The sequence below is a fragment of the Pangasianodon hypophthalmus genome, chromosome 3 (assembly GCF_027358585.1).
Source record: "Pangasianodon hypophthalmus isolate fPanHyp1 chromosome 3, fPanHyp1.pri, whole genome shotgun sequence".
Taxonomy (NCBI): Eukaryota; Metazoa; Chordata; class Actinopteri; order Siluriformes; family Pangasiidae; genus Pangasianodon; species Pangasianodon hypophthalmus.
In genome coordinates this window covers 8827043-8851919 of record NC_069712.1, presented here as the reverse complement: position 1 = coordinate 8851919, position 24877 = coordinate 8827043, and the positions used below count along the sequence as shown (strand labels likewise).

Sequence of the window (24877 nt, the reverse complement as noted above, 5' to 3'; positions counted from 1 at the left end):
TTCTACATTATCGAGTCAGTACAAAAACATTTTAGATTTCCAAACGTTAGTTTTCCAGCACAAAATTAAATGTTACGGAAAAATGTTTGTAGGTCAGTAAAGAAAGCAGCATATTACGTAAGAGACCACTTTACAGACAAAAAACATAATGAAGGCTGGAGACAGTCTCCAGAAGAACTCTGACTGGTTCTGCAAGATGCTCAGTAAGACCTGCCAGCTAATTTCCCTAAAAAACTGCACAAAATGTACCTGAGACTAGTAATTTTTTTAAAGCAAAATGTCGACACACAAAATATTGTCTTTGTTTCATTTATTACTGTTTACTGCTCTTTATAGTATTTTTAAAATGTAGAAACATTTAATTGCATTATTTTTGAAGGCATCTTTGCTCTGCAGCATTTCTTTGCATGTGCCTACGTCTATTACACAGTACTGTATATAAATTCACATTTTTGTCACTGATTCTCCATTATGAACTGTTCATTATAGATCATTACTTTTAAGTCAATGTCCTCTACATGCAGTCCATTTATTTGGAATAATTCTTCTTTAAGTTGCAAAAAATAGCAACAGAAACATCTCAACTGCTAGAAATATAATGGCAGAGCCATAGTAAACGCTTGCAATATATAAATATAAGGCTGGTGGAAAATGATTTTGTCATGGATTTACCTGTTGTTTGGTTTTTAGGCCTTTAACCCCACATACCCTCCGTAAACCCAACCTGCTCTGGCTGTATGATTCTGCTTCATCCGTTCACATGTTTATCTTACTCTGTCCCCCCACTGCATTCTGTCCTTCTATTCCACAATTTCCAGACATGGGACGAAACTGCAAAACAGTAACCAGAGCTCAGGATCCAGAACCCTGGAGCTGTAAGGCAGCAATGCTCCCTTACCTTACGATTTAAAAAAAATATACACTGCATGTACAAAAATATTTGGACAGCCCTTATAATTAGATGTTGTTTCAGCTGTATTAGCTATGCCTATTTTTAACAGATGCATATAATTATACACCTATGCAGTGTCCATAGACAAACACAGTAGAATGTTTCATACCGAAGAGCTCAGTGACTTTTGGCATGGCACTGATGTAGGATGCCACCTTTTCACCAACTTGCTATCCAATTTCTGTCCTGCTGGAGTTACTCAGCTCAACTGGAAGGGCTAATACTGTGAGGTGACAACTTCTAAAAACAAAAACAGATGATGCACCGCAGACTATTATTGAGTTTATGTATTTAAGATAGTAATGGTGCCATAGTATTGACATTAATGATGTGCTGATTTCCATGATGATGATGATGACGATGATGAGGATGGAGTAGAAGGTTTATAAGTAATTTGAATATCAGGGATAAAATAATTCTTCCTCTTTCTATTCATAGACTTCCTTATTTCTCTGGTTATGTATCTAATCCTCTTACACTCATCACATTAATATTGTTCATCTCCCCTGCTAGGTGGCACAGCTATGCACTGGCAGTAATGTCCTTAACTCCCAAGACTCCACTATCCAATTCAACGTCAATCAGGAAAAGGACCCAATCTCCAACTTCCTGTAGTTTTCACTGCCTCCTTTGCTATCTCACGTGGCTAAAAAAAAAAAATAGATAAAAAAGACTAGAGACAATCTTTCATAAAGGTGTATGGAGGTGAATATTTTAATAATATATATAAAAAAGTGAAAGTTAAATGATGTGTGGCCAAGTATGGTGACCCATTCTTGGAATTTGTGCTCTGCATTTAACCCATCCAAATGCACACACACCTCTTTTTTTTTTTTTTTTTTTTTGGGTGCCTTGCTCAAGGGTCTCACCTCAGTCACGCTATTGAGGGTGGAGGAGAGCACTGGTCATTCACTCCCCCACCTACAATCCCTGCCGGGCCTGACACTTGAACCCACGACCTTCGGGTTACTGGTCCAACTCTCTAACCATTAGGCCACGACCATAAAATTAATTGCTTTGTAAAAGGGCGCAGTCTGTACCATTGCCTCCTCTCAGTTTCAGGGTCCCCAGTTTGATCCGAATCTCAGGTTACTATCTGTGTGGAGTTTCCTCTGGGTTCTCAGACGTTCCATCCAGGGGCCTCACACCAAGTGTTTCTGGGATAGACTGTTCTACAGTGACCCTGACCAGGATAAGGCGGTTACTGAAAGTGAGTGATCAAGTGCTTCGTTAAAATGAACAAATAAAATAAAATAAAATAAATAAATGCAGGAGACTTGCTAGAAATTTTAACACATCTTTCTAAACTGTGTAAATAACATAATTTGATACATTGATTTAGTATTTTGTGATCATGTGCCTTCACCTGGGCTTTTTCAAAAATAAATGTGAGTGAGAAATAACAGAAAAATACACCCATCTTATTGTTGCTGGTGATAATTGTGTCTTTAAAGTATTATCTGATAGTCTGGATAACATACTGCATATGCTTTCCAAGGTGTTGACTTCTCAACATTTAGTGTAGTATTCTACATTCTTCTTTGCTTTGTTTGATACAGGTTTAAAATCCTGTTTTTTACATGCTACTAAATGAGATGTTCTCAAAATATAAAATGATTTTTATTCATCTTGTAATCTTCTACAGTATGTTATCTAGACCCATGGTTCTTAAAGTGGGGTCCAGGGACCTCCAGGGGTCTGTGATTTATATCCAGGTGGTCACTAAATGTATTCTTTGCAATAGTTTAAAAAAAAAAAAAAAAGATGATGCACAGTATTTCAAATCTACATTTGAATGAGTGGAAAGTTCACAAATTGTTTGCCATATTGTTCTTAAAATTAAATCTGTCCTACAAACATAAGGGGGTGTTTGAATTTTTTTTTTTAGCACAGTAGATTAGGTAGATTATGTCCCAAGGAGCATTTTTTATGATCTGAATTAATGTTCTGACATGTATATTTTGTGACTCTCCCATCCAGTGAATGAGTGTTTTGTTGACTGTTTCGCAACAATCTAGACACACTAGTGAATAAAGGCAAATAAACAGATCAACAAGATAAGTGATAAGTCACTGCAAGAATGCAAGAAACATAAGGGTATAAGTAGAGTTTAATTAAAATCCTTAGTGTGCATTTAAAGACAGCAAGCATTCATTCCAACACCTAAACACCAGTACAGAGCAGAATCATGTTGCTTGTCTACGTTGTGTCTTGGAAAATCTGAACTGTGCTTGAGGCTCTGAGGGCTGAAAGCATGGGGCCATCAGACAAGGGTGGCAGATTTTTTTGCTTTGTAGGCAGGCATCAGGATTGGGTTAGCTACAGGAAGTCAGTGCAAGAAAAACAAGGGTTTCCACTGTGTCTAAAGCCATCACAGAAATGCAAGGAACATTCAATGTTCATTGTGGTATGTATTCTGCAGGTCATAAATGAAAAGCAATACTATTTGTGTATCACTGGAGTGACTGGTTTTCTCTCTGGCACAGAATCTTCTCCATAGTTTTGTTGGTTTGCATAATGTGTGATGGGCTTTAAAGAGAACCCTAAGAATAAAGGTGTAAAGATATAAGAAGTGGCATGTTATAGAACTGATTATATAAAATCCTCAAATTTCCTTGGCGATCAATAAAGTACATCCATCCATTCATCCATCCATCCATCCATTCATCCATCCTAGCAATTCGGCTATTTTTGCATGATATCCTTAAACTTGAAGTTTAGACACATTACAAACTGTACAGAGTTAACTCTATTGCTAGACTGACAGTTCATCCAGCTGTTGCCATTTGCAAATTTCACAATCCAAAAAAAAAAAAAAAAAAAACCTCCTGGCAATGTTGAGCAATTTAGTCAATCTCATTGACTAAACCCGCAAATTAAACTACACTCATAAAACTAACCTCTGGATCAACACTGCAGAGTGACTGTGTCTACCTATCCCTGTTTTCCCCCTGAAGGCCATGTAAGATAGCATAGAAGGCTGCAGAAAGAAAATGGAGTTGGACTTCTATCCCATGTTAATGTTAAATTGGACAGTGAAATCCAAAGAGGTCCAGACATCAGTCAGTGCTTGGGGCTGGAGACTGCACCTTTAAGGGAGATGAACAATAGTAAAGTATTTAGGGAGAGAGAATCAGAGAGATAGAGAAAGATGTACATGATGAGAGAATTGGGAAGCATTAAAACAGAGTTGAATCCATTCATATTTCAGGTTTTCATGCTCGTGGAGAATGTAATATAAATATCAAAAATCATATAATTATCAAGGACACAGAAAGCTGGAGTGCTGAGGATGCAGCACCCCTAACTTTCAGGATTCCTTTAAAATGGAGTAAATGTAGTATTTGAGTAGTTTTTGATGTACTTTTATTCAATGTTTTTCAAATCGACATTAACCTATTGGCACACTGACGCTGGCATTTGTGATTGATGTGAAGTCACGCGATGTTGACGTCGAATAGGTACTAGCAAACTGCCTAAGCAATAAGAATTTCAGATTTTTTCAAGAGCCCATTTGAACTGAAATCGCATGACATGTATGCTGCTTAACATTCAAGCAGCCCGAAGGTAAAACACTTCCTGTGTCCCTGCGTAGTACTGATTATTTCTGCAGCTATTTATAGGACTGAGTATCAGTTGTGATATTCATATGCCTTTAGTAAGAAGCAGATTAATCTGTATTTCTTAAGTATTGTAAGGGTTGTGCCTTAAAAAAAAGAAAAATTAGGCATTTAATAGGAACTACACATCCTTAGATTTCCTAGCTGTACTGTGGTAAAACGTTGCTAAAAATGAAATGGGCTTTTCTTACACCTAAATAAGAGAGTTATTATGTGGATGGGTTTTGGGATTTGCTAGATAAATCCTACAGTTCTTTTGGTACAAGTCTTAAAATATTATGATTCAACAAGCACAGTATGATCTTGTCAGTTACAGGTGGGTAACTGACAAGATCACACCTGTAGCTTACATACGCCCTTTTCCCCAAGTCATTCCTCAAGATACATCAGTTTTCTCATCTAACACACAGTGACAGCACATTATACACCCACTTCATTAAGCACATGCACTCACACCCATGCAAAAAATAATGAATTAAATTATATTATACCACAGCGCTGTTGAATTCTCAAATCTGATTGGTCAGAAGGTGTTGATTAATTTTCTACAACACCAGCTTTGACAGTAGTGCCAGCTGCAAGGCAAATGATAGGTTTATATTAATGCTCTTATTCAAATTTGTTATTGTTCAGCTAATTCAGAGGGACTTGCATACTCCACGTAATCTTGGCCTAATAATAAACAGATTCAAAAACCTTATTTTATTAAAGAAATATGTATAATCATTGATATGGTGAAGATTTCTGTAATGAAATGTTTATTTAGCATATATGGACGTCTTGGGTGTCAGTGCTTTATAAGATTCAGTAGTTTTTCTGATACGACAGAATCTTTAGGACATAGGACTTTGATCTGTTTCCTCGGTAGTGAAAGAGTTTTTTTTTTTTTTTTAAGAAAAGCAAATAGAGGCTTGTTAGAGAATGACTTTTTATAACTCACAGACATTCCACAATGGTAAATATAACTATAAAAGGTTAAAAAGCCTGACATTGTTTATTAATACATTGAAAAGTCTTATCTGTGGCAAAGCTGTTATTGGAAAATAGTCAACTTTGGGGTGGTAAGAGTAACTTTATCTTGGCTCAGGCCACATCACACCAATGTTGTTGATCATGCTCCTAAAACAGTATGTCCCCAAGTGTTTTATTCCTCACATATTGCCAAATCTAAGTCCACTGTAGGAGTAGACAGATTTGCACAAAAGAAACAAGCAGGAATCTAAGCACAGTAGAGCATCAAAAAAAGTAAAAGATACACTAAAGTGCAATTTAGATATTTTATTCGTTATTCTTTCAATTTAGATATTTTATATTTAAGTCTTTTTTTTTTTAAACTCATATGCTATGTTGTGTGCTAGTGCGTTACCAGTGTGCTGTCTGCAGGAGCTTCAGTGCTCATGTGGCCTGGTGAAGATGCAAGAAGTGGACTTTGGTTTTCAAACTTCACTGCGCTCACAGTGGTGGTGGTGGTGGTGGTGATGGTGGTGGTGGTCTTTTGGGTGCATTTTTTATAGATCATATTCCCATAGCAGCAGCAAACACAGGGTGGTATACAAAGCAACAGCAACAGAGCTAGCAGAGGATTTGGTTGAGCTACAGAGAGAGACAGAGAAGGGTGGGTAAGCATGTTTATCTAAGTAGTGAGACAGCAGCATGTCTAAAGACAAATGGACAGAAAAGTATGCTTTTTATGTGTGAACAAAGTGTTGGATGGCAAATATTCATGATGTTCTCAAAATTCTAGCATGGCCAAGCATTTTCTCCTATTAAAAATATCCCAACATGATTATTTCCCTTTCTTATACAAAGTATTATTCATGAGTTTTATGCAGAACTCAAATAGGTTAACTGCTACAGTGGATATAAAAAGTCTACACACCCCTGTTAAAATGTCAGGTTTCTGTAAAGTAAAACAATGAAACCAAGATAAATCATGTCAGAACTTTTTTAACCCTCAATGTGATATTACAATGTAAAAAATTAAGTGAAAAACCATAAATATCTTAGGGAAAAATAAAAGAAATTACAAGAACTTGGTTGTATAAGTGTGCACACCCTTTTATAAGCGGGGATGTGACTGTGTTCATAATGAACCAATCACATTCATTCTCATTCATCTGACTGCTGATGCCATGGTCCACAAACAGCTTACAAAGCATGTACAGGATCTCACTTGTCGAAAGATATTGATTAGAACAGGGGTGTAAAAAAATTTCCAAAACATTATACATACCATGGAACACCGTGAAGGCCATCATCAACAAGTGGAGAAAATGGGGCACCACTGTGGCATTACCAAGAACAGGACATCCTTCCAAAATTGATGAAAGGACAAGAAAAAATTTAACAGCGAGGCTCCCAAGAGACTACCGGCAACATTAAAGGAGGTGCAGAAATATCTGACAAGTACTGATTACTCTCTGCATGTGACAACAATCTCTTGTATTCTTCACATGTCTGGGCTATGGGGTAGGGTGGCTAGACGGAAGCCCAACTAAATCACCCCAAATGACGTGGCAAAATGTGTTATGGTCTGATGAGAACAATTCCAAAAGGTATAATAATTTCATAATTCCAAAAGGTGTGTTTGGCACCAAAAATTGCACATCACCAAAAGAACACCATACCCATGGTGAAACATGGTGGTGGCAGCATCTGCCTGCTTTTCTTCAGCCAGAACTGGGGCTTTTATCAAGGTGGAGGGAATCATGAATAGCTACAAATACCAGTCGATTTTAGTGTAAACATTCAGGCATCTGCTAGTAAGCTGAAGCTGAAAAGGAATTTCACCTTTCAGCACAACAATGACCCAAAGCATACATCCAAATCAGCAAAGGAATGACTTAACCAAAAAAAGATCAATGTTTTGGAATGGTCCAGCCAGAGCCCAGACCTGAATCCAACTAAAAATCTGTGGTGTGACCTGAAGCGGGCTGTGCACAGGAGATGCCCTCACAATCTGATGGATCTAGAATGCAAGAAAGAGTAGGAAAATATTGCCAAGTCAAGATGTGCCATGCTGACTGAAGTATTAGTTCAGGGGTGTGCACGTGTATGCAGTTAGGTTATTCTAAGTTTTTTTTTTTAATCTTTTTTCTCTGAAATGTGTCAGTTTGGTTTTCAATGGCATTGTACAGATTGTAAGTTTTACATTAAAGGTGGAAATGTTCTGATATGATTTATCGTTGTTTCACTTTTTACATCACAAAAACCTGCTCTTTTAACAGGGATGTGTAGACTTTTTATATCCATTGTATATCCACGGTCCAAGCATACTCCATACAGTATCTACTCCAATCAGTGCTGCCTACTAGATTACAACAGTACACTATACCTACATTGGTGGAAAGATTTTAGATGTGGGAACTCACAGACAAAGTTCGGGGTAATGACCTTGACCTTGCGATCTTCACGATCAGTGAGTGTGTAGCTGCCCATATGAGATGTTTCAATGTTGAGCACCAGGATTTCGCTGCTAGTCACCTTGATCCTGTCTGAGAAGTGTTTATGTAAGTTGCCCACAGGGGTACCATGCTCCGCCAGAGTGACGTTGAATTCGTGGTTGGTGAAACGCAGCGTGACATCGTCTTTTGAAAGGCCATCCAGTGAAATGCTGAGATTCTTACCAGCTACACAATCCTGGACATGGTCTGCATCTTTTAAGGTATTTAGGATAAGTAGTATTAGAGTTTACACAAAGAAACCATTGCACAAAAAAAGTGAAATAAAAAAATGTAGAGAACAGGCCAAAGAAGAAACAAAAGGTGTAAGAAGGGCGTAGGAAGTCACTTACAGACAACCTCCAGTTTACAAATAGATGACGCTTTGTTCCTGTAGTTCCACTGTGTGTAGGTTCCTTGATCATTAAATGTTACAGGACTAATTATAAATTGCCTTTGAAAACCTGATCCTTTAACATATTTCCTTGTGTTCTGAGCACAGCTGGGCCAGATAACAGATTGTACTTCATTCACTGAGCTAAACTCCAGCTTCTTAAACCAAATCGGCAGCTTGATACTAAACTCTTCGCCGTGCATCAGTTTCAGTTGAGTGGTCTTAAGTTCACAGCCTAAGGAGAGGAGAAACATATATTTTAGTTATATATTTCAATTTTAGAATTAAAGACATGTAGTCTTAGTTTTCTTTACATTTACTTATAAGAACAATTACTACATCAGCTAGTTCTATGGTTTAATTTTAGTGTTAGACAGCCTGTCTGTTCTAAGCAGATACCCAATTTATAGAGCATTTTCCTTTTCACACACATCCACTCTCAATCAGATCATTTTAAACCTGTTTCACAGCATCCTAAGTAGCTTAGAGCAAAATGAATGGCTGTTTACTTCTAGAAAATAACATACAAAATGGTGCCTGTGTGTTTGTTGACAAGCCACCATCTCCTGTCTCTAATGAGTTGTCTCTCTCTGTTTGTTTATCTATTGGTAAAGAATGACTTTTCACTTATTGTCTATGATAGCCAGTCAATGAACATCTGCTGTAGATCCTTACATTCTGAGTTTTCATCCCCTTCCCCAATACCTGCCTCCCCTGTCTTGCTGAGCTGTTTAGTATGGGAAGTGCTACAGAAAGTAAGTAAACAATATGTCTTGGTGAAGATCTGGACACATTTGACTGCTTCTTCTGTGATGTCCCTATCTGCAGTGTTCCCTGTCAACCCATGGCAAAAATCACATCCAATATTTTCTCAACATACTACCCTGTCAAATCCCTATCACCAGAATTCCTGGATGTCACCACTAGTCTATGAATTTTCTTAGTTTTAGCCTTTTTTACTTTATCCTTGTTAGCAAGATTCAATATACAGTATTAATAAAGTAATGGAACACGCTTCAAGATAAATAAATGAGTAATAGGCTGAGAGTTTGGGGGACACATAATCCTCTAGCAGGTTTGACTGTGGCTCAGTTGAGTGCAGAGGAACTAGTCACCCCTTTTTTTTTTTTTTTATTACTGCTGTTCTACCACCTGTTCAACCTCAGTTGCTCTTTTTAAAACTAGGAAAAACAAGGTTTAGTCCCAGTCCAAGGGAATGACAATATTGGGCAAGACAGCAGACCAGAAGCATAAAAAGCCAGGTTGCCAGTATTATATGTAAAGAATAAAATATGATGTGGGTAGTGTTATGTGGCCCGATGCAAAGCAGTTACTATTACCACCCTGAAGTAGTTATAATTCTTGTTGTTGTTGTTGTTGTTACTATTATTATTATTAGTAGTAGTAGTAGTAGTAGTAGTAGTATTATTATTACTAGATTATTTTCCAGTTTTGAAAATTACAGTCGTGGCTTAATGGTTAGAGTCTCGGACTTGTAACCTGAAGGTGAACCTGAAGGTTGTGGGTTTCTAGTCTCAGGTCCGGCAGGGATTGTAGGTGGGGGGAGTGAATGACCAGCGCTCTCTCCCACCCTCAATACCACGACTGAGGTGAGACCCTTGAGCAAGGCACCGAACCCCCAATTGCTCCCCGGGCGCTGCAGCAAAAAAAAAAAAAAAGGCTGCCCACTGCTCCGGGTGTGTGTTCACGGTGTGTGTGTGTTCACTACTGTGTGTGTGCACTTGGATGGGTTAAATGCAGAGCACAAATTCCAAGTATGGGTCACCCTACTTGGCTACACGTCACTTCACTTCACTAATGACTGTAATAACTGTGTTTTGTTCCTCTTACCCACAACAATTTGCCAGCTCTACCATTTTAACCATTTATAGTTAGGTTTAATGTTGTGGAATGTCCATGAAACAAAGGTTACAAATTGAAAGTGTAATTCAGTACAATTAACTCAACAGTTTCCATTACCTTGGTGCATCAGTTTAAACTTGTGAGCATTTTTTGTGTTTTTTTATAGCCCAAGATCGAGAAAATCTGTTTGAATAGCTCACATTCTGCATATGACCTCTCATCTGATATGATATTAATCAGTTTGAGTCTGTGTCGTTCTCTCTTTTTTTAAAACTCAAAGCTCAATAACCCTTCTTATGATGTTAGATGTGACCATTCGCTGCAGATTTCACTGAGTAATTTGGGGTCCACGTCAGATCTCACCTTGTGGTAACCATAGCAACAACCTCAAATCAGCTAAATGCCATTTTAACTGAACAGTTGTCTATAACCTGTGTATATTCTTTATTCTAAAAGAATTTTCCTTTATAGTTAGTTGAGATTGCAGCTGATAGTTTGCTCACCAGGCATTATGTTAAAGGTCCAACTATACTGTACATGTACTATAATTCTGCCTATCAGTTTCTAAGACAATATTAAGATGCCTACCAAATTCTTAACTGTTGTCGTAACACTTAATAATGCTGTAAGAATTTCAGCAACTTACCAGCCATGTTCAGAGTGACGATCATGACTGTATTATTTTCACGGTCAGTGAGTGTATACTTCCCCACATCAGAACCATCAACAATAAGAACTTGGATATTTTTGGTAGTTACTTGAATTCGTCCCCAATATCCAGAATGATTGTTGCCCACAGGCAAGCCACGCTCCACCAGAGTGAGGTTGAAATCTTTGCTGGAGAACTGTAGTTTAACGTCATCCTTTGAAAGGCCATCCAGGGAAATGCTAAGATTTTTACCAGGCATACAACCCTGGATACGCCTTTTAGCTTTTAAAGCAAGTAAGAGATTAATTGTTAGACTGTCTTATCAAAAAGCAAGTTCTAATCAAGTGCCTGAGAAGGGCACAGAAGAAAAATGTGATAAATGTATACAAGAGAAAAACTTACAGAGAACCTTCACTACATGGACTGAAGCCACTTTATCCCAGAAGTTCCACTCTGTGTAGTTTCCCTGGTCATCAAATGTGACAGAATTAATTATGAAGCGTCTTTCTTCCCCTGATACTATCACTTGTCCCTTTTTGGGCTGGATACGTCTGGACCAGATAATATACGACCGCAGTTTATTCATAGATGTAAACTCTATTTTCTGAGTCGCACTTGTTATCGTGATACTTAGCTGCTGGCCATATGTCACCTCTAGATGATTGATATTAAGGTTCCAGGACTCTAAGGAGAGAGAAAATAATTATTAATAGACCTTTAAAATGTATATAGACATAATGATGCTAACACCTTAAAGGAAAAATCCACCCTGAACGACTTGCCTATTAATCTTTATAAATAACCTTTATACTTAATCTTTATTATTAATCTTCACTGCCATCAAAGATTAATTTTGTGAAGTAATTCCATGTTGACTTTTTCAAACGTCTTTTTCCAACATGTTGGTCTATTTTGGTTAACAGTTTCCTACATGACCCACAATGCCGTTTGACTACCTGCTGATAGTGGTGCCAGTGGGATTTAGCTCTTGCTTCATCTCTACCTAAAGCGACTGATGCAGCAGTGCTTTAGTCCTTTAGTCTGTCCAGCTCTCTCACCTCTTCAGCTGTACTCTCTGCTCAAACAGACCAGGTTCCAAACCTTCAACTTTCATACTAATACCTACATCAAGCCGAACAAGGTCTCTGCTATAATTCAGTGCAACTTTGTTGTATAGCTGCATTGCATTCTGGAACCTTAAGTCCAACAACTGATGTCTCCAATAATTCTACTCGGGATTTCTCATCAACATGATATTTAACGACAATGAAAAATGGTGAGAAAAGAAACTCTTGCTCTTTTGTTTTTAGGAGTTAACAGTGAAACTTGATTCCTTTATGTTTGAGATCTTTGATATTTTTCTTCAATTAAATGTCAGTATAACTGTGCTAGCAATGTCAGAGACATCAGAGTGGCAGACAACCGTTAACTTCTTTTGGCAATAACGAAATGTTAATGTGTTTCATGATGGGCTTTTCCATTAAATCAAAACCTGGGACCTGTCTGTGTACACAGTTTCCTTTGCATTCACTAAGCAATGACAAAAACAAGTACTACTTTTTGTTATTTGTAAAACCCAGGTTAAGATGTAAAACTGTTGAGCTGTTTACAAACCCTGTACTTGTACTACAATTGATGATGCAGTTGTTTTAGAGGCATTCTTGTAAAAGTTTAGGACTGAAAAGAAAAAAAAAATCTTACCGGCTATAAAATTACCAGCTAAGAGCAGAAGCCAAAACTCCCACATGTTCAGTGTTAAACCTATGACACCACAAGGAAGAATATGATAATAAGAGGGTTAGCTTTTCATGCCCGAACCTGAAAGACAAAAGACAGCCATAAGCATTTTCCACTCACTGGTATAGAATAATGATAATCATATTGGCATGTAAAATTTCCTTATCACAATGCACCTCTATTGTGATTATACCTTTACACCCCTAATTAATAAAGCCAGCAAAATTAGCCAGTTTTACTGTAGTAGTGAAGTAAAAAGGTAAAAAGCTGTTACATTTCCGAGACACTGCATACTAATGATGACATGTAGGGAAAAAAAATTACATGATCTGGAGTTCAACTGACAACAGTCTCCAACACATGCAATAAGCAAATGAAGAGAGTAATGGAATGATTTTTCTGAGTGAGCACAAACATTGTTGGTAGCTGTAGCGTACAGTTTTGTGATTTTTAAAGCAAATGGAAACCTCCAACAGTGCAGCTTTTGCACCACTACTAACAAGACATACAGTATAATTTATACATGAGCTCTGTTGAATGTTATACTTACTTGGGATTTCGTTTTTCTGGCGTAGAAGCGGGAAATGTGTGACTTTACTTACTGAGACAACTCTAATGCGTAAATTGCTGGCTCTCAACAATAAAGCATTGCGAATAATGCAGGTACGGAATGAACACTATCATGCACAGACCTGTCTACTGTCCCTGGAAAACTCATCAAACCGGCTAATTACGTCACTTCAGGACTTAACTTGCCAATGTCAACATGCATGCAAGGCAGAGATACACTCTAGATGGAATGCCTGTCCATTACAGAACATACATACACACAGTATGTGGTTGAATTGTGCCAACAACACCTGATGCCATGTATAAACCAAGCTGGTGGAGAGTTTTTCTGATCTAGGTGTTGCAACTAATGTATTGCCATTGCCTGCTGTATGCAATGCAATATTCTAATAGCTTGAAACTGCACCACAGAGTATGGATGCAGGCTTTGGTCAATGAGATAGATGAGTGAGTGTAAATACATAACTGGAACCCATCTTTGGATTCTAAGGGATCTAGACACTGGCTGCATTAATAATAAATTAATATTGCCATTCTAATAGGGAAAAGGTGCTCCCATTCGCCACGGTTCCCTAGGAGGACTATGTTGGAGTGCCCCCTTGTGCAAGTGTTCTGTATGAACCCACCTAAAGAGTCTATGTGTGATGCTTATTTGAAATGGGTGTCTCTGAAAATTTGCTAACAATCAGTTTGGGATTTCTGTCCATGGCCATATCACCCAACTTTGTTATTCAGCTGACTGACACTGCAGCCTTCAGTGAGGGTGAGCTTGCTTGGACATGCCACTGGGACATTCCATAATACACAATACATAATACTTTGCACTTCTTCCAGATGCTATAAAGTTAACATTGTCCCTCTCAAGCAATCATCTCTGAGCACCTTTCAGATTAATGATGATGAGTCCTATACCTCATGAGACCAGATTGTGTCCAGGTTACTCCCTATAACTGCCAGGGTTCCGTGCCACTCGGAACCTGTGTTGGCTCGATGAGAAGCAGATGAGAAGGATGCACTTCTGGTCTGCAGTCACTTGACACAGTAAATGGCATTCTTTTTCAATGCCTACACATTCCACAAAAATATGAATTTAAAAACATACACTATGGCCAAAACTGTGTGGACACCTGACCATCACACCATCTTGTCGAACATCCCATTCCAGAGCCATCAGCGTTAACCTGGAGCCTAAATTCTTCTGAGAAGCATTTCCACTATAGTTTGGAATGTGGCTATAGGGATTTGTTCACATTCATCCAAAAGAGCATTAGTGAGGTCGGGCACTGATGCTGAGTGAGAAGGCCTGCAATTCAATTTGTCCCAAAAGTGTTCAGTGGGGTTGAGGTCAGGGCTCTCTGCAGGCCACTCGAGTTCTTCCATTCCAACATCAGCAAACCATGTCTTTATGATCTTGCTTTGTGCACAGGAGCATTGTCATGCAGGAACATATTTGAGCCCCTTAGTTCCGATGAACTAAAATTGTAATGGATTCCAACTTTGTGGCAACAATTTGGGGAAGGCCCACATATGGGTGTGATGGCCAGGTGTCCACATACTTTTGGCCATGTAGCGTAATTTATAGCAGTTAAGGGTTCTACTTGATCAAAACTGAGATGAGACAGTGTTCGATGTGGGTCAGGTCTTTGCATGTGTATTATATTTTGCCTAGTCCAGCGTCATAGTGTTCACCATTTTGTTCCTCTGATAGACCTGATTAAGATAAAAGGCTAACTAAAGCTAAAAGTGAGCTAAACATTGTAATAATAAGCCATTGCACATGTCTTATAAAGTCACTTTTTAATTGTATTAAAGTCCAAGTAACATGCTTTTCCTGACACAAGCCCTTAATATCCAACAGTAAGTTAGATTTGTTGGTGAAATAGTTAACTAGTTGTATATTTCATTTTGAGGCCTGAAACTAAACCCAAAGCAACTGCTGAAGTGTGGATTATCTTTAAAGCATTCAAACCTAACACTACAATATTACAATTCACTGTGCATGATATATTTAGTTTCTGATCTTCCAAGGCAGCCTAAAACTCCAAACGTGCTTATATCTCAGCAATATAACAATTTACTAACTCTTGCTCACATTATTTTTTACAGAAATTTTCACTAAAAGATCTTCACTAACAGATGGGTGACAAATGAGTAAGATTAGTTTAGATTAGATAAAGAAGATAAGATAAATTAGACTTAGACAAACCACTAGAACAGTATGAGTGTGCCTTGGCACAGATTCGACGTGTCTTTGACATGTTTCATCATAGCATATAGGTGATCAGTCAGAAGAACTCTGTATTGATTTGCAGTGATGCTTCCCTTTAAGGGGCCAAGTGCACCCAAACCACATCAGCAACAAGCAGAACGTGACAACAACTGTGTTGACAGAGATGCCTCTGCTGCCAACAAGTCTAATCCTTCTTGTTACTAATTTGCATGCCAGAATTACCCTTCAAATAGAAAGGAAGTTATTGAAAAAAAAAATATATATACACAATTTCAGACATTTGACCTTGCTGTGACGTTGACCCTGTTTGGATCAATTCCAAAATTTAATCAGTTCATCTGCTGGTTACAATGGTAATTCCATAAAAATCCTACCAACAATCAACCGCTCATTCTTAAGATATTGCGCTAACAAGAACCTCAGGCAGACAGGTGTATGGGTACATGGACAACGGGAAACAATAATGCCTCCACCACCTAGTGCATAAAAATAAATGCTCCAGCATAACAGAGCCATTGAGTTGTTTTGTGTTGTAGTGCTAAATTTGATTGAAATCCTTTTTAGACAGAACATAAAATTAACATAATAGGTTCTCCACCAAGGGCCAGTGTAGCAGCAAATTTTCCTTCCACACCTAAGTCCTCTTGCTTATCTTGGTCTTCAAATGACTGGACAGTGAGCCCTTTGTGTACAAGACCGATGACCCCTGAAGACTTTCTAAACACATCTTACCTAACATCAATTGTCTGATTTAATTATATTTATGGATCCATATTGTTAATGCACTTCAGAAAGAGAAATTTGTTTATAATTGATGTTAAGTTTAGATTAAAAAAAAACACAGGTGAATCAGCAATTATATGATTTCTTAAATCAATCCTAGGACTGAGTTAAGACTACGTTAAGGTCTTCATTTAATCAGTAAACCAATATGTATTTATACTTCTAAAAGAATTGAAGTGAACTCCACAATCTCCCATTTAATTATGCAGTGTTTTGGAAAAACAAATGTCCATTTTAAAGAAAGAACAAGTACACGATGAATAAGACATAAATAGATCTATTCAAACCACAATGCGCTCCAAGTACTCCATTTGTCAGAATGTACAGGAAACTGGATAAATATTTACCTAATAATAAAAAAAATGAGTCCAACTTCCATCCTTAAATCAGTGTTTTACAACATAATTAGAGAGTAACTTTAGAGGTTTTGTGTTTTTTTTGCTCCAACATGTCAGTCACTCCATGCATGGAGAAAAACTTCACTCAGAAAGACTAACACACGACTGAGTCAATGACATGCTCACATTCATTCAGCCAACACAGATTTAAAATCCCTGTTCCTTAGGGCTAGCAGGCCCAGGTTAACTCTAGCGCCATCCTTTATTGAAGTTTATTGGCTCTCATTCTTCTTTTCTCTTCCTCTCCATCTCTCTCAGCCGTCTCTCCAGCACATGGACTTTTTGCTCCAGGTGGGCATTGGCATCTCCCCTGAAGAACGAAGGTCCGATGCCCAGCAGGACACAAGCGAACACCAGTCCAGCTAGTCTCATCGCTGTGGTTTCTGCACTGGCTCCACTATCACTCACAATCAGCCCGAAGGTGGCAATGGCAAAGGCGACTTTTAGCAGAAACAAAGTTCGTCTAACAACACTTGCAAGCAGACAAACTGCCAAAGACAGCAGCCAGTATCCAAGCACAGCCAGCAAGGCCCACTGTGCCACGAAGACCACACCTTCAGGGGTGAAGCGCTTCACAGGCAGTTTGGCTGGACAAAAAGAAATGTATAATTTATTAGCCAAAAGCTTTTAATATTTAACTCATGTAAAATATTACAAAGAAATCTATGGCTTGTCTTTTACGGTTCCTAGTTATCCATGTGACTTTAAAATACTACTAATAGCAAATGAATGCACCTTCACCTAAATATTAATATAATTAAAAACACAAAAAATAAATAATATATAAACTATACAATTAATTTAATATTACTTTCCCTTTTACTATTCATCCAAAAACATAACAGGACATAATTTCCTCTGTTAATGGGCACTTTATGCTTGTGTGGAATTTATTATTGATACGTATAGTAATACCAATAATTATAATATTATAATAACTCACCATCAATTCCGGCACCACCCAGAAAATCTGTGATGTACGCTGCTGCTACATTCAGAGCATGAGCTGCGGTCTGTGATGTCAATTTTATGGCATCCTCTATAGTCTGTTTAAAGCAATGAAGACAATATTACCTGGCTCTCATTATATGCCCTAGCATTTGTATGCTTAGCACTAGGTACAACAGGAAACCAATTTTCACCACTGAGTCAAACCACTTACATGCAGATTCTGTTACCTGCAAATCTGGGAATAAGATATTCTATAGATATGCTATAATGTTATGCAATTTAATGTATTGGCCAGATCATTTATTAGACTTAAAAATACAATTCCACTGAACTCTATTTTCTAAAAAACAAACAAACAAACAAAAAAAACTAAAGAGGTAAAGGTGACCCTAGGTGCCAAAACATTCATACATGTCTATTACACCATAGCTTAATTTGTCTGAAATGGCCTGCCATGAAACTATGTACATACCACTTTATTAGGTACATCCATCTAATCCATATACACTCACTGTGCACTTTATTGGGAGTAACTATACATTCATGCAATTTTCTAATCAGTCAATCATGTGTCAGCAGCGCAATGCATAAAATCATGCAGATACAGCTCTTGAGTTTCAGTCAATGTTCACATCAAACATCAGAATGGTGGGAAAAATGTGAAAAATGGGCTGCTTTGAGTATTTCAGAAACTCCTGACCTTCTTTTCATGCACAACAGTCTTTGGAGTTTCCACAGGGGGAAAAGGAAGAAAAAAAAAGCATCGAGCAGTAGTTCTGTGAGAAAACAGCCAGAATGGCTCGAACTGACAGGAACACTATGATAACTCAAATTATCACTGTTTACAAACGTGGTGAGAAGAAAAGCATCTCAGAACAGACAACACGCTGAACCTTGAGGCAGATGGGCTACGACAGCAGAAGACCAAATCAGGTTCTACTCCTGCCAGCCAGAAACAAGCGTCTGAGGCTACAGTCAGCACAGACTCACTTAAACTGGGCAGCTGAAGATTGGAAAAAGACCAGGTCATGTTGATCCAATCTTCAACTGTCCAGGTTCGGTGAGCCTGTGCCTGCTATATTATATCATATAATTCTAGATATATCTAGTTTTCTGTATGATTCTCAGCACAGTCATGACACTACTATGAGTATCAGATGTATCAGTGTTGCTGGGATTTAAAAAAAAATAAAAAATAAAATAAAAATAAACACATCTTAGTGAGTGACACAAATTGTGTATGGAAATGATGAGCTGGAGTTCTTAGTTTTAGAACTTCAAGATGGACCAACAAGTTAGTGGGAATTAAAAATGCAGTGTTTAAAATGCCCAGTGTTTCTGTGTCTGTTACACCAAACACCCAGCACCATGCCAGTGTCGCTGCCTCACTAATTCTCCAGCACCCTAAAAATATCTGCACTGCAATGTTTTACCCGGATTGCTTCTAACAAGAGATGGGTTACAATCACTAAGTATGCACCTGCAACGTGTCCTTCAGAATATCATGAGTGCACATAATAAAGGGGAAAGTTATAATAAATCTAAACTCGTGGGAGCTCGTGTAACACGTGGGAAGATGTTCTTGCGAGAGCTGGTTAGACTGGGCAGATTTTTCAACCCCTATTTAAAGACAGACATTATGCCTACTTACCTTTAGCAGTGTGTCGACTGTCTGTTTCCCGAGGAGAGAAACCAGATAGGAGTGAGCATCATCCCCCAGGCTCTTAACAGCGGAGTGTGCACTCTGCCACACGCTCGACACCGTCTCTGACACAGCACACACTCTCTCAAGAGTCAGTGTAGATAAAATAAACACCACCATGACCAAAAACCTCGCCATTTTACAGCCTAAACTACTAAAACAACTAGCGTTTTCTCTTCCGTAATTATTAACCTCAGTTTATTCCCCGTCACGTGTAATAACTATGAACACTGTTGAGGACAGAAGCGGAAGTCATGCAGATGGCACTCGAGGAAACCGGAACTCCACAAGGCTTGGATAAGTGAAGTTGCTCAGTGTGTGATGTTTGCTCAGCGGCAATTTGACCAGACCTCAGTCCTCCAAGTAAAACCAAAACACTTAAAACTTTAAAGAAACAAAGCGCAAGTAAAACAACAACAACAACAACAAAACCTAACTTCCAACGTAGCAGGCAGTCCGCGGCTGAATCCCAAACTGCTCCCTACCGCCCTAAATAAATGCACTACATCCGGAATGGTGACTTTTACACTCACCAGTCCACTTTATCTACAGTATGGAGCCATTTGGGATCTAGCCTGTGTTTTTTTCCGGGGATTGAAAAAAAAAAAGCCGGTGCAGTACTGCCATCTACTGATAAATGCAGGATCTAGGATTTAGAAAATATTTAGTATCGTCTATAAGCAGCAAATAATAACCATAACGGAGTTTACATACATAGAGGATTTTGAAAAAGCGCGAAGAATTAAAATTTCCAAAAGACAGGCTATGTACTGCATCTTAGTTAAACAGCCTTCTAAGAAATTTATTTGACTTCTTCACCATTAAAAAGAAATCCAGCCGCTGTGTCAAAGCTCACTGCTGAATACTGTGCTACATAACATTTTCAACAAACAAACAAACAAACAAACAAGAGCATTTTAATGACCGCAGACATTGTGAAACTGTCAAGGCAACTCACGAATTTACACCAAAAAGCCCTAACTTTAATACCACTGACAGTTGAAGTCAATAACATTGATTATCTCGTTACAATGGCACCTGTCAAAGGGTGAGATATATTAGACAGCAAGTGAACAGTCAGTTCTCGAAGTGTGTTGTGATGTGTTGAAAGCAGGGAAAATGGACAAGCTTAAAGATTTGAATGACTTTCACAAAGGCCAAACTGTGATGGATAGACGACTGGGTCAGAGCATCTCCAAAAAGGCAGGTCTTGTGGGGTGTCCCTGGTATGCAGTGGTTAGTATCTACCAAAAGTGGTCCAAGGAAGGACAACCGGTGAACTAGCGACAGGGTCATGGGCCCCCAAGGCTCATTAATGCGCGTGGGGAGTGAAGGCTAGCCAGTCTGGTCTGATCCCACAGAAGAGCTACTGTAGCACAAACTGATGAAAAGGTTAATGCTGGCTGTGATAGAAAGGTGTCAGAACACACAGTGCATCACAGCTGGCTGCTTACGGGGCTGCGTAGCTGCAGAACGGTCAGAGTGCCCATGCTGACCCCTGTCCACTGCTGAAAGTGTCTACAATGGAGAGGTGAGCATCAGAACTGGACCATAGAGCAATGGAAAAAAGTGGCCTAGTTTGATGAATCATGTTTTCTTTTACATCATGTGGACGGCCAGGTGTGTGTTCATCGCTTAGCTGGGGAAGAGAAGGCACCCAGAAGCACTATGGGAAGAAGGCAAGCCAGCGGAGGCAGTGTGAGGCTCTGGGCAATGTTCTCCTGGGAAACCTTGGGTCCTGGCATTCATGTGGATGTTACTTTGACATGTACCACCTACCTAAACATTGTTGCAGACCAGGTACACCCCTTCATGGCAACAGTATTCCCTAATGGCAGTGGCCTCTTTCAGCAGGATAATGCGCCCTGCCACGCTGCAAAAATTGTTCAGAAATGGTTTGTGGAACATGACAAAGAGTTCAAGGTGTTGACTTGGCCTCCAAACTCCCCAGATCTCAATCCGATCGAGCATTTGTGGGATGTGCTGGACAAACAAGTCTGATGCATGGAGGTCCCACCTCACAACTTATAGGACATCTTGGTGCCAGATGCCACAGCACACCTTCAGAGGCCATGTGGAGTCCATGTCTTGACAGGTCAGAGTTGTTCTGATGACACGAGGGGGACCTACACAATATTAGGCAGGTGGTTTTAATGTTATGGCTGATCAGTGTATATTTGTAATGAATAGTAACTTTCTTCAAGCTATTACCCCCTAAGCTTTGATAGTATTTAAATGTTAAAGTTTTTTCCCCCTACAATCCTCTATAGGGCTATATGTAAACTCTGTTATGGCTAATATTTTCTAAAAATAAAATTAATTGACCTGTATCAGAAACTGTATGTGTCAAAACCTCAGCATGTTGGCTGTTTTACATAGGTAAAGAAAGAAAGAACAAACAAACGAAAGGGACACAGTGGCTTAGTGGTGTTGCCTTGCACTTCTGGGGCTGGGGGTTCAAGTCCTGGCTGTGTGTGCCTGACTCCCCTGGGAAAGGCTCCAGGCTACCCCATGAGCTGTGTAGGATAAGCCTTACAGTGGATGGATGGATTTAAAATATAATAATAAGGTGCTTTGTTTGTAATGAAGGAGGGCGCAGCAACCTTTGAAGTACTGTTTTTTCGTGTTATTGGGGCCAAAGATCACATATTACGTAGACTATGTCTATCTGTTTCTAGTATATGGGTCTCTCCCCATATGGACAGGATCGGAGTCTTTTTGTAAGACTTTTTTTCATAACTGCCTGGGTGCGATGCCGTAATGCCTGCAGAGTGAACTTGTCTAGAAGGACATGTAGGACGTACAATGTACAATTCAGATGCTGAAGGTGTTGAATAAAATGTGGAAAGACAAATAATCAGAATGAGAATAAGAGTGTTGGTGCATTCTGTGGTTTCTGCTGCAGACATGCCTGCTTAGCGAGGAACTAACTTTGTGGCAACAGTTTGGGAAAGGCCCACATATGGGTGTGATGGTCAGGTGTCCGCAAACATTTGGCCATATAGTGTATATGTAAAATATATAACACCCTGCAATGCCATTAGTTTAAGCTCCAACTGCTAAACCTAAGCTTTAATACCCAGAAACAATATGGATGAAGTGCAACCATGCTCACTAATTCATTGTTGTTTCCTTCTTAGAAAAGAATTCTGGAATTCTGTTTTTGCTCTTGGTGGAATCATCCATGCTAGATAAGATACACATCTATAACCTTCCTCATAGATAATGTTGTAACTCCCAAGAGGATTCACTCTTGTCCCACACCTTCTCTATTCGTGCAAAAATTGATTGTAGTCCTTCAGAATCCTAAACAATTGGTAATGACCTTTTCTATGTAGATATGCACTGAAGAGTGATTTTGGAACTGAAAAATTGGGGAGAATTCTCAGAATTTGGGCTGTAACTCAGCTTCTGCTAGACAGCAAGCCTCCCCAGTAAAGACTCTTTTAATGAATAGCAGGGAGGAAATGGGGAATTGGTGGGTCACTAGTGGAGAAAGAATGAGAGAAAGGATTTTATAGGAACTTATAGGACTTACTACAAGTATTTGTCGTGTCACTGCATAACACAGATTTCACGAGAATAGAACCATTCAGTTAAAATCAGATGATGATTTATGGTCCATGGTTAAAAATAATTCTTTTAACAACATATTCTTTTAACAACATTGAGCACTGTTGTTCTCATGGACTAACAGAGAAGAGATAAGGTGTCTATGAACCACTGCAACCCCCCCCAAAAGTAACTGAACACTAGGCTTGTCCAATATAAAGATATTATCCTCCCTACAAAATATCATATATCCAATATATGATATACGATATCCAGTGGCATTTATCAGTGATTATAGCGTATTACCAGGTATGCATTGGCAGGTCCTGTGTGGGAGCTCCACAAAAACATCAAAGTATGCTTGCATGAGTTATCACTCAAAAATAAGGCAATAGAGAAGTCTTTTTTTTTTTTTTTTTTTAAATTTTGATATGATTTTAAACAGTTTGAGTCTGTGTCTCTCTTTAAATCTCAAAGCTCACTAAACCTTCTTGTAATGTTAGCTGTAACCATCTTTAAGTATCAGTTGTTTACAGCTGTCATGTATTCTGTATTCTTAAATTGTGTTTTATTCCTTTTTGGCCCATTCAGGTTTTTGTATTCTACAGTACCCCCATGTCCATTAAATCATTCTATTTTTTCCCACATTATTCATAACTTGAGTGCTGTAAAAGCATTCAGCGAATTACATATGCAATCTAGGTTCTTAGTGGGTTACATTCTCTTTATCCTGATGTCTGCATCTCTTGCTTGTCCACAAACCCCCAGCTAATGTAAAGAATATTTGATGCATTTGTCATAAAGAAGCATTTGAGGCATTTGACCAGTAACTGGTATTGCATGTTGTAAGAAACAAATTTCAAAATAGGAGCACACAGTCACATGTTCTGTAAACTTATCAGTTCAACCTTTTGATATAGAAGAACACACCTGCAGCTCACGCCATGCCTGTCATGATACACCAGTTGACCTCAGATCTAAATAAATCTTTTTTTCTAAAGTTTTTTCTTCTCAGACAAATTTCTAAAATTGCTTTTCATTCAGGAAACAGTCATTCATACCTCTGTTACTGAAATTCTGTAAGTCCTATACAGTATATGTTAATAAGAATTCCTTGGCCTGTTTATAGTTAGTTGAGATTGTAGCTGATAGTCTGCTCACCAAGCATTATATCAAAGTTCCAAATATACTGTATATGTACTATTCCTGCATATCAAATTATAAGACAATATTAAGATGCCCATTCTTGACTGTTATGTCATAACACTTATAATGCTGTAAGAACTTCAACAGTGGGAACTCAGTGACTGTGTTCAGAGTGACGATCATGACCTTATAATATTCACAGTCACTGAGTGTATACTTCCCTACATCTGAATCATCACCCATAAGCACCTGGATATTTTTTGGTAATCACTTGCTTCCGTCCCCAATATCCAGGATGTTTGTTGCCCACAGACAAGCTCACTTTCATACTAATGCCACCATCAATGCCATAGTGCTTGTCATGTAAATTGCTTACTAGCCAAGCCAAGTGTCTGCCATAATTCAGCAAAACTGTGTTGTATAGTTGCATTGCATTCTGGAACTTTAAATTTGCTGTCTCCACTACTGCTGAATTTCTCGTTAATATGATATTGAACTACACTGAAAAATGGTGAGTGAGAAATGAAGCTCTTGCCCTTTTGTTTTCAGCAGTTAACAGTGAAACTCGATTTCCCTTATGTTTGAGATCTTTGATTTATTTCCTCCTATTAAATGTCATTGTAACTGCACAAGCAATGTCAGAACATCAGAGTGGCAGACAGCCGCTAACTTCACACAGGAATAATGAAAATTCAGCACTGACCAGCAAATTAGCATGTAAATAAATGCATCACAAATATTTTAATATAAATATACAGTATGTAATGTGTTTCATGGTGGGCTTTTCCCTTACCTCAAGACTGAGACTATGTCTGACTATGCAGTTTCCTTTGCATTCACTTAATAATGACAAAAACAAGTACTAGTTTTTGTTTTTTCTAAAACCAAGG

The 24877-nt window shown here is 38.5% G+C and overlaps 2 protein-coding genes across 4 annotated transcripts; both read right to left on the bottom strand.

Moving 5' to 3' along the window:
* Window positions 1-3044: 3044 nt before the first annotated feature.
* Window positions 3045-16274, bottom strand: LOC113539337 (uncharacterized). Of its 3 annotated transcripts, XR_008301415.1 has the most exons (9): window positions 13206-16274; window positions 12620-12736; window positions 11321-11602; window positions 10916-11200; window positions 8366-8641; window positions 7944-8228; window positions 5939-6165; window positions 5064-5147; window positions 3045-4041 (listed from the first exon to the last, which is right to left on the bottom strand). XR_008301415.1 is itself a non-coding variant. In XM_026935055.3 (8 exons), the coding sequence occupies exons 2-8, from the start codon at window positions 12663-12665 to the stop codon at window positions 4012-4014; spliced, it is 1431 nt and encodes a 476-aa protein (XP_026790856.3). In that variant the 5' UTR covers window positions 12666-12736; window positions 13206-16274; the 3' UTR covers window positions 3045-4011. The 3 variants fall into 3 exon arrangements, 2 of the variants coding, with proteins under 2 accessions (XP_026790856.3, XP_026790846.3); XM_026935055.3 differs by lacking the exon at window positions 5064-5147; XM_026935045.3 differs by lacking the exon at window positions 5064-5147 and having other exon boundaries at window positions 12620-12679.
* Window positions 16275-16499: 225 nt separating this feature from the next.
* tmem109 (transmembrane protein 109) lies at window positions 16500-19962 on the bottom strand. Its single transcript, XM_026935228.3, has 3 exons — window positions 19239-19962; window positions 17580-17682; window positions 16500-17223 (listed from the first exon to the last, which is right to left on the bottom strand). Exons 1-3 carry the CDS (start codon window positions 19425-19427, stop codon window positions 16859-16861), a joined length of 657 nt encoding a protein of 218 aa, XP_026791029.1. The 5' UTR covers window positions 19428-19962; the 3' UTR covers window positions 16500-16858.
* Between the last annotated feature and the right edge of the window lie 4915 nt (window positions 19963-24877).

Bases quoted from the DNA above. Each gene is read 5' to 3' on its own strand.
- tmem109 (XM_026935228.3), bottom strand. From the start codon at position 19,427: ATGGCGAGGTTTTTGGTCATGGTGGTGTTTATTTTATCTACACTGACT. The intron at 17,683-19,238 runs GTAAGTAGGCAT...TGCTTTAAACAG, and splicing joins CAGTCGACACACTGCTAAAG to ACTATAGAGGATGCCATAAA. The intron at 17,224-17,579 runs GTGAGTTATTAT...CTTTTTGTCCAG, and splicing joins GGGTGGTGCCGGAATTGATG to CCAAACTGCCTGTGAAGCGC.
- LOC113539337 (XM_026935055.3), bottom strand. From the start codon at position 12,665: ATGTGGGAGTTTTGGCTTCTGCTCTTAGCTGGTAATTTTATAGCCG. The intron at 11,603-12,619 runs GTAAGATTTTTT...CTCTCTCCTTAG, and splicing joins AGCTGGTAATTTTATAGCCG to AGTCCTGGAACCTTAATATC. The intron at 11,201-11,320 runs GTAAGTTTTTCT...TTGCTTTAAAAG, and splicing joins CCATGTAGTGAAGGTTCTCT to CTAAAAGGCGTATCCAGGGT.